This window comes from Bubalus bubalis, chromosome 1, assembly GCF_019923935.1.
Source record: "Bubalus bubalis isolate 160015118507 breed Murrah chromosome 1, NDDB_SH_1, whole genome shotgun sequence".
NCBI lineage: Eukaryota > Metazoa > Chordata > Mammalia > Artiodactyla > Bovidae > Bubalus > Bubalus bubalis.
Genome location: NC_059157.1, coordinates 101,817,330 through 101,827,600, shown reverse-complemented (window position 1 = coordinate 101,827,600; position 10,271 = coordinate 101,817,330). Strand labels below are relative to the sequence as shown.

The following is a 10,271-nucleotide window of genomic DNA, read 5'->3' as shown; positions in this document are numbered from 1 at the left end:
ACAGGCTTTTTCCTCTAGTTGCAAAGAGCGTGGGCTCCTCCTCGTTGCGGTGTGCAGGCTTCTCATTGTAGTGGCTCCTCTTGCTGCGGAGCACAGACTCTAGGGCTTGCCGGCTGCAGTACTGGCAGCACGTGCGTGATTCCACTATGGGGAATCAGTAGTTGCGACTCCCCAGCTCTAGAGCACAGGCTCAGCTAATTGTGGTTCACAGGCTGTGTTGCTCTGTGGCCTGTGGGATATTGGACTAGTAATGGAACCTGTGTCTCCTGCATTGGCAGGTGGATTCTTCCACTGAGCCACCAGGGAAGTTGTAGCTAGTTCTTTAGGGCACCAATAGTTAAAGATGTTGGTAGGATGTCAGTTTGCAGCTCTGCTGCCATGCTGTGTGGAGGATGGATGATGCACCAGTGACTGAGGGCTATATGAACTTCAATATGAAATAAATTGAATCCCCAGGTAGAGTTCACCAGTTAAGTGAATATAAAGAGTTGATTATGCCTTGAATTTACAATCAAGATCTGCATTGGGAGGGTTGTAACTTTATTGAAAACCTTGACCTCTTATGATAAAAAACAAGGATTATATTTAGCATTGACAAACTTTTATTAGTTGAATTATAGGAATACTCTTTGTTCCAATCATCAGACTATACTTTCATAAAGCTGAAATATCTCTCAGTACTTTTCACCTGGCTAATTCCTACTCATTCCAGATTTTATTTTAAATGTATCCCCAGAGAATCCTTTCTAGTTCCCCAATTGCAATCAAATCTTTCTGTTAGACTCTGACAACATCTTGCACTATATCATAGGATTTGTCACAAATAAATTTAATTGAATGATTATTTATTTACTATGTATCCTCTATAATAGATTATATTCTTCAGGAAGCCAGTGTTTTCAATACTCAACAGCTGTCACAGTGCCTGACAAATGATAGGCATGCAATAAATATTTGTAGAGCAAATAAAACATAAAATTTTTAAAAATGGTAAATGACTCACCAGTGATGTGATTATTTTTAGTAGATACATTTGCAGGTGTGGGAACTTCTGAAGATGCTATGGTTGTGCTAGTGAAGATGTCACCTAGGGATACAGAGGGAATATCTGAAGTAATCCTAAGGACCATTTCCATCTGGTCAAAAGTTGTAAAATGATGATTGGACTTCACTTGCTATTAGAAAGAGCTCATCTGAATGGCTCAAATGCTCCTAAAATACTAATATTATATGTAAAGTTTATTAAGGACCAATTTATGCAAGGTTAGTATCCTAGGATCTAATAGTTACCAAAGGAGTGAAGCTTCCTATGGATTTAAAGAAAAAAAAAAGAGAAACAATACGGCACATACAGTAAAATAATATCTGCTAAACAATCTCCAGGAGAAAATGATTATGGGAAAAGGTCTGAAGCTGGGGTCATGAAGAGAAGAGGTTTATCTCTAGTGCCCCAGGTTATTAGAGGTCTCCCCATTCTAATGTGTTTGATAAGGTTATTAAAAATTCCTGTGCAACATTTGAGTAGACAAATCTGTGTCGACAAATCATTCCATTTTACAATGGAAAATTAAAGCTTAAAATGCATTTTAATGGATTTATTTGGTCCCAAAATGCATCTTGAAATAAAATAGAGGCAAATCTATGACTTTATCTCGAGGCAAATCTATGACTTTATCTCTGACTAACTTTTCTGAGTGACTGAGAAGAATTTTGCCTTCATTCATTGTCATTTTCATCTTCACTGTCATTTCCATCAAGACGCACTTTTAAATACCTGGGATTGGCTTTGTATCAGTTCTTTTCCAACTCTTCCCAAATAAAGCAGACTAATACCTTCCCTGACCCTCAAGACCCTCCTCTAAGTGCTCACCAGGAAGTGTTGAACCTGCACCCGAGGAGGGCGAACTGTTTGTTTCACTGGGCATCCATGGAGCTGCTAAAGGAAGAAGATATTGGAACATTTATTGTCTCTTCTTGACCTTCAATTGAGTCTAATTATTATGAAAAAGAGATATTAATGAACATTTCAAGTAATATCAGCAAAGTACTCTGCAGCACACCTCAGAATGTCCTAAAATAAAATGAGAGCTGAAGATGTGTCTAATAAGGAAGGTTTTGTTTTTTGTTTTAAAATTGGAATATAGTTGCTCTACAGTGTTGTATTATTTTCTGCTGTACTACGAAGTGAATCAGCTATATGTATACATATATTTCCTCCCTCTTGGATCTCCCTCCCACTCCATTCCTCATCCCAACTATCTAGGTCACCACAGAGCACCAAGCTGAGATCTCTGCTCTGCATAGCAGGTTCCCACTAGCTATCTGATTTACACATGGCAGTGAACATACGCTAATCTCAATATCCCAGTTCACCCCACCCCCCATCCCCATGTTCACACATCCATTCCCTATGTCTGGTATCTATCCCTGACTTGCAAATAGGTTCATCTGAACCATAGGGAAGTTTTATGATTATAGCCATTTAAAGCAGGAAAAAGAAAGGGAGGGAAAACACTAGGAGCAGTTTCTCCAGCCACAGAAAGTGTGCTATGTCTGTCCCATAGATAAACTAAAAGAATGAGAGAGAAGGAAAGCCTACGTGTGTTATAGCGGCCTCAGTCAAGAGAAGATGCCAACAGGACTTTGAAAACCTTGGTGAAACTTGCAAGAGTGAACAGAGTAATTTGTACTTGTGGGTAAGATGACATATCTATAGTGAATTATGAGACCCCTGGGTTACAGCAGAGAAGGCAATGGCACCCCACTCCGGTACTCTTGCCTGGAAAATCCCATGGACGGAGGAGCCTGGAAGGCTGCAGTCCATGGGGTCGCTGAGGGTCGGACACGACTGAGCAACTTCACTTTCACTTTTCACTTTCCTGCATTGGAGAAGGAAATGGCAACCCACTCCAGTGTTCTTGCCTGGAGAATCCCAGGGATGGGGAGCCTGGTGGGCTGCCATCTATGGGGTTGCACAGAGTCAGACATGATTGAAGTGACTTAGCAGCAGCAGTGGGTTACAGGCCTTGCTGGCTGCTGGGTGAATCCTTTTGATCCACTCAGAGGCAAACCTTCCCCTTTAAATGGATGGTAGCTATTCCAGAAGCACATATGGCTTCTGAAATAGACCTATCAATTCATTTTGTTTAGTTCTCCATCATTGGTAGAAGAGTTCCACTTCTTGGCAGTCTCTACATGTCTGTATTTGATAACATGCCTATAATGTAATGTAAAGTAAAATAGCTACAGTAGTATATGGTTATAATCGGTAAAAAGATATTATACTCATTTATTTAAAACATTGGCATATGTGATTTTCTCAGTTGAATGCTTTCTTACATATCAAGACCAAAACAAGTAGACAAAGCCAAAACAAAATAAAACAAACATTAAAACCCCCCTTGGCCTGACCCTTTCTTAATTTCTCACTAGTTGCCAATGGCAGTTGCTGGTGCAGACAAAGGCATGTTACCAGGCCTTTCAGTAGAGCTGTAAGTCAGTGCTTTCTGGGGTCTGCTCCCAGGACAGTCTGTCATAGCTACTCCACTTGGGATTTTCCCGAGGTTAGGCTGATTTTGTATATAGCTATTTTGAATTTGTTGAGGTCAGGGAGATGTTCTTATCTTCAATATAGTTCTATGACCCTGTGCATGTGATCTTGATTACTTTTTGTTCTAGACAAAATGCTAAGATCTATAGATGACAACGGACTGGGTACTTTTTAACACTGAGTTTTAATGTTTAAGCTATTAAGCTAGGAGTTTATTGACAATGAGCAAAAATCAACTAAAAAGAAACGGGAACCAAGCCTGGGTTTAGGTAAAATTATGAAGAAGGCAGTTTGTTCTGAATAACCTTAGCATTTTGTTGTTGTTGTTGTTTAATATGGAATCTCCTTTACTTCCTACTTTTAGGGCTTGATGCCTCTATTTCTTCCTTTCTTTAACTTTTTGCTGCATGGTATGTGGGATCTTAGTTCCCTGATAAGGAAATGAACCCACACCCCTGCATTGGAAGTGCAGAGTCTTAACCACTGGACCACCAAGGAAGTCCTAATGCCTCTATTTCTTTTCTTTTCAAAATCTGCTATCAAGAAAGGATATGATAAATTCAATTATGCTAAGATACAAATGGTTTAACAAGTTCTATCACTTTGAGAGAAATGGGTATTTAAAAAAAGATTTTCTATTTTATGTTTATTATCAGTAAGTCAATACAGAACACTTGTAATGATCAGTGACATGTGGACAACAATAGTTTTTTTCATCAAATAGAGTGCCAGTCCTTTCTGTAAAATCAATATTGATTTTCTCCAAACAAAAGAACCAAGCATAATACAATTTCAGGAGATGTTAGTATCATTAGCATGATACATCCAACTTGCAAAAATGGCAATATTTAAAATGATGTAAATTATTTGACCATTTTATAAAACTTCCTTTGGCCTTCTGAAAACTTTGCAAGTATAAAAAGATCTCAAAAAATGTGCAATAAAATTGAACTACAGGATGTTTAAGTGGGAAGGGGCATGGGTAAACCTATGGCTGATTCATGTTGACATTTGGTAGAAACGAATGTAACACTGCAAAGAAATTATCTTTCAATTAAAAATAATAAATTAAAAATTGAGCTATAAAAAATACACTTTGGAAACCTAGGGAGTTATTTTTCTGATTTTGTCTGAGATTTTTCAAAATCTGTTAAAAAAAAGTGGAAACTGTTGAAAGAGGTGAAAAAGAGGAGTTTCCAGTTGATAGATTTAACATGTCTGAAAATATATAAGTAATGTAAAGGAAAAACTTCAGGAACAAGAATATATCATAGTTTAGTCTTTGAGCAAGATGAAGAGATAGCAGATCTTGTATCAGCTGCTTCCACAGGAGAGAGGTCTTCCTGCAGAATGTCTGTTTGCAGAATCCTCAGTAAGACAGAGCTGGCCATTTCCAGTGATTTACCTTTCACTAAAGAATACTTTTTCTAAAAGCTCAACTAATGCATCATTTAGATATCCATCTAATCCTAGATATCCATCCAACATCCTAGATATAGGATGTGTTAAACACTGGCTACACTCCATCTGCCGTCCTTAAGGCTCCTCGTGTGTCTCTCAGCAGAGTTAAATTACTGTTGTTTTCTAACTGATTGAAATATTCTGTGTTCTCAAGGTATCATCTCGTTTGTTAAATATATAAGTTAATTCTCCTTTAAGTCCTTTGGGAACATTTTCATCTACATCTAAGAATGAACGCTACTTTGACATTTGGATGATAAACATAAGCCCGATGGATAACGTCCTCTCGTACATCACCATTATCAACCGAAAATACGAACACAGGGATACTGTGTTGTTAGAGTTTCTCAAATAAATTTTTATATCCTTCCTTTAGCATAGCATCAGTTTCTCCCACAGTTCTTTTAAATTTAGCTTTTGATAAAATAAACATTATTTGACAAGGAGACTACGTTACTCAGCATACCATTCTACCATAAAAGGGTACTTCTCTTCTATAGTAAAAACAAGATCAACTTTGATAGTATTGTCTTTTTCCTTGAGTTGCAATAACATTTTTTGACATTCATCTGTAACCAGCTTACAGTTCTCAATAATATTATGACAAGTTAGGTATCTTTCCCTTTGCAGGAAGATCTATTTTGTGTCATATTAAAGCCCAAGATTATCTGATTTGGCAGACCCTCTTCTGACAACATCACAGATAATTTCTGTTACTCTTTTGGGGTTCTTGAGGCAACGTGAACTTCTCTAAAATTCTGGCATAATTTTTATATGTACAGACTTTCTACTGGGTAGCCAATCTTCCTTAAGACATTCTGACTTCTGCCCTTACTTTTGTCCTTAGAGCAAAGGCATAGGGTGGCAAGTAATAGCCACAGAATCAAGGCTATGACATAGAGACCTCACTGATCTTGGTCTTCTGCCCTATCTTTTTTTTCAAGGTACTGGGTCAGCATCACCCCTTCCATCAGATGCAATGGGCACCAGCTACTTACTGTCCACTCTTGCCATGATACTTAATCTATAAATGGGACCCTTATGCTCTTCCTGACCACAAAACAAACATGATACTCACAAGCTTTGGAAGTGTGGGGCTTGTGTACTAACAGTGTAGAAATCCATGGAATCCCCATGGTATTTTAACAAAGGAGAGAATTTTAAATCAGAGGAATAAATCTATAATTTGAGGCTGACTTAATGAGGAATTAGGTGACAGAACGGGAGCAGAACAGTGTTTTAGAGAAGAGAAAATGGAAAGAGATGTGACCTGAGGCATGTAAGATTTTTAGAATTTGAGGGTAAGAATGGTGAGTTTATTACTCAAAGAGTCAGCATCCTGACCAACAGGGAACAGAGGGGCTGAAGAGATCCTGGTGCAGCCTGCGATAGGACCCAGCATTGTTGCAGGTCCTGGCATTGCTGGGTCCCTCCCATTGATCCTCAGCTCCTTAGTTCCAGCTTTTATATCACCCTCTGCCTATAAAAAGTAGATGGGTTCTCATGAAATTATTACCAGGAGTCTGAGGAGAAATAGCCAGGACCAGGGGCAGGATAAGCAGTACAATTGTAAGAGTTAAGAAGAGCTATGGCTAATTCATGTTGATGTTTAGCAGAACAAACACAATTCTGTAAAACAATTATATTTCTATTTACAAATAAATTTAAAATAAAAAAGAGTTAAGAAGAGTATGTAAAATTTGAAGAATAAGGGATGCCAGGTTCAAAGAACAGAATGAAGACCTCATGTGAGAGCAATAAGAGGTATCCTGAGGCTTGTGTGTGTGTGTGCGCATGCATAAATAAACTTGATGATTTGATAATGGGTAAATTGGAGTGTTTAAGGACCCATGGAGACTCATATCATTTTTCTGCTTGTCTGAGACAGACTGATTTCAGAGTGGCTTCAGGCTCCACTGGGCCAGATTGATGACTGGAAAACCCAGGGGGAAAAAAAAAAGTAATTAAGCTTCAATTTTCTGCTCCATGGCCTGATCACCTGAGTGTCAGGATGAAAATGTGTCCCAGGACATTATTAAGGTCATACACTTTGGGTATTTAGAAGGTCAGTTTTGGTATCCCCATTTCATAGATGGTTACACTAAAATATGCATTCCTCTTCTAGACTGCAGGAACTGGGATTAAGATTCTAATATTCTTGATTTCCAGTTTAGACCTCTTCAAGTTAATAAATAACAAAATAACAACAAAAGAATATATTAAAACATGTATGAGATTAGTGTAAATGCAATGTGCTCAGAATCTTCTAGTGACATTTAATATACATGAACTATACAAAGTGTGTGTATAAGCAAATATCTCATAGAATGTGTTCACAAAGAGCAAGGGCCCTAGAAACACTGCTAGTGGGTTTATTTCACTAGAAATCGATCCATTATCATTCTTTTTCTGCCTCTGAGCATTTCATAAATCAATTGAAATAAACATATTGAAAGAAAAAATTCCCATTACCAATGCCTGCCACGAATCTTGCCAAATGCATCATCTAATATTAGATGTCATATTACAGTCCAATCCAAAGAGTAAAAACATGTTTCAAAAACAGTTTGGGACTGAGCAATCAATATTAACTTGTTGGACCCTAATGTGTTTTTGTGAATGATTATAAATAGAGCAACTCACTGCAGGGAATTTTTTCTCTAAGCTTATAGATGAAAAATGGCAACCAGTTAACAAGATCTTCTTGCATAAGTAAGAAGGGAGTTTTCACTGCCAGGAAAAAATTGTTTGCTGGGTTTTAGAGTCCCTTCCTAGATTTCACAATATCTAAGGCTATTTTTATGATAAGAATGATAAAGAGATGTCTGAGGATAAATGAAGTTTTCAAGTGGGGAAGGACAGAAACTGTGAAGGATTACAATAGTTTATTTCATTATGAAATCTATTAAAAAGAATAAAAATATTCATGTGTAAATTAGGAAGCACTTTCAAATAAGACCCTTTCAATTTTCTAGTTTCTAGGGCAAAAAGTACCTTGGGTGGTCTCTGTACTTTATACTGTTGTGATGCACTGGATGAAAAGGATTTTAGTATGGGCACAGATGCTAATGTAACAATTTAAATAAAGCAAGTAAGTGAAAAATTCAAAACCTTCAATTAAGCAGATAATTTCTTCTCACTGTAGTACATACTGGCAATTGTTTTGTTTGGCTTCATAATATTCATTGAGTTGTTATTTCATCCTATTCCACATTCTCTTATTATTGAACATATTTTTCCTTAATAATTCTCCAACTCATACACAGATTTTGGAATTATATAAATAACATTATAAATGTTTACTCCCTTTCCTATCTTTTGTATGTCCATTCAAAAGCAAACATTGTCTGAATATTGTCTACATATTTTAAATTTTCATCAAATATTAAATCTAAGCCATATAGTATTTGGTTATATTAATACTTGTTTTAAACCTAAGTAGTATCACACTAAGTGAAGTAAGCTAGGCAGAGAAAGACAAACATCGTATTATATTACTTATATGTGGAATTAAAAGAATGATACCAATGACCTTATTTACAAAACAGAAATAGACTCACAGACATAGAAACTTGTGGTTACCAAAGGGGAGGACAGGGGAGGAATAAATTAGGAGTCTGGGATTAAAATACACATTAATATATATAAAATAGATAATCAACAAAGGACCTACTGTATATCAGAGGGAACTATACTCAATATTTTGCAATAACCTATAATGGAAGAGAATGTAAAAAAAGGACATATATTTATGTACATGTATAACTGAATCACTTTGCTGTATACCTGAAGCTAACACAACATTGTGAATCAACTATATTTCAAAACAAACTGAAAAAAAAACTTTTTAAATTTAAAAAATAAATTTTACTTGAATTTATCATTCCATATATTGTCACTTGGCATTTACTTTTTTGATTCAACATAGTGCTATTAGAATTCATTCACGCTGCCATATGTGACTGACATGCACTCATTTTTCATTGTTCCATAGTATTTTATGATTATATTACAACTTACTTATCTACACTCCTAACTATAGATTATTTACAGTTTTATTTTTTGCTGTTATTATAAGCAGTGATCCCCTCACCAATATTTGTATACAAATCTCCTGGACACATGTAATAATTTATTTTTTGGGGGGGTATTTATATAGGAGTGGGCTTCCCCGGTGGCTCAGACGGTTAAGAATCTGCCTGCAGTGCAGCAGACGCGGGTTCGATCCCTAGGCCAGGAAGAGTCCCTGGAGAAGGGAATGGCTACCCACTCAAGCATTCCTGCCTGGAGGATCCCATGGACACAGGAGCCTGGTGGGCTATGGTACATGGGGCTGAAACATGACTGAGTGACTAATACTTGAAGTAGAAGTGTTGGACTGTCTGGTATAAAACTCTTTAGCTATAAAAAATAATGCCTAAGTAGTGGAAAGAGATGGTAATAATTAATACTCTCACCAGCAACATATAACAAATTGCATTGATCTGCATCCTATACAACTCTCGGCAATTTCAGACTTGTTCATTTTTGCAAATTGGTTATGTCTAAAATAACTTTCTGACTTTAGTCTTCACTGGCATGCCCTGATTGTTAGAGAGGCTTAGAATCTCTCAATGTTTTCTGGCTACTTGGATGTTGCCTTCTGTGATGTGCCTATTTGCTCATTTCCTACTGTTTTTTGTCTTTTAAAAAACTAGTTTGTAGACGTTCTTTATATATTCGTGATTTAAAGTTTTGATCCTTTGTCAACTATATACTCTTGATCCTTTTTCAAACATGTGGCAAATATCTTCTCCCAGATTTTAGCTTGCCTTTTTAAAAACTTTCTTGAAGGACTCGTAATGAAAAGAATTTTCTTAATTTAATTTTTCAGTCATTTTTATGTCTAGTGTCTCTTCTTTCCTCTGCCCTTCCCTACTGCGAAGCTGGGAAGGAATTCACCCTGATTTTAGTACATGTTTTAATATTTGGCTTTTTGACGTAAATATTTTAAACTATATGGAGTTTATTTTTGTGTAATGTACATGGTGGGGGTGCATTTTAATGTGTTTTTCTTATTAAAAAAAATCAGCATTCCTGGGTCCACTTGCTGAATGGTGTCTGCACAGTACTCTGGACACCACCTTTGACATATATCACGGTCATGCTGCCTGGTGATCTCTTTGTGTGCTTTTTCTCCTCTCTTCTATGTGGTCTCTCTCTTCCTTTTCATTCTTGTATTTGGGTACTATGTTCACAGGTGTCTGTTATATTATCAACA

The 10,271-nt window shown here is 36.8% G+C and overlaps 1 protein-coding gene and 1 pseudogene across 3 annotated transcripts in view; both read right to left on the bottom strand.

Moving 5' to 3' along the window:
• The window catches only part of CD96 (CD96 molecule), a 100,201-nt gene that overhangs the window by 4,512 nt on the left and 85,418 nt on the right, over positions 1-10,271 (bottom strand). For 2 of the 3 annotated variants that reach the window (XM_006073963.4, XM_045165459.1), the window contains exons 11-12: positions 1,871-1,936; positions 1,004-1,087 (exon numbers count right to left, since the gene is read on the bottom strand). In XM_006073963.4, the coding sequence (XP_006074025.3) occupies positions 1,004-1,087; positions 1,871-1,936 (150 nt within the window). The remainder of the gene's footprint in view (positions 1-1,003; positions 1,088-1,870; positions 1,937-10,271) is intronic. The other variant, XM_006073964.4, reaches the window with a different exon arrangement.
• Positions 3,964-5,788, bottom strand: LOC102399534 (annotated as a pseudogene).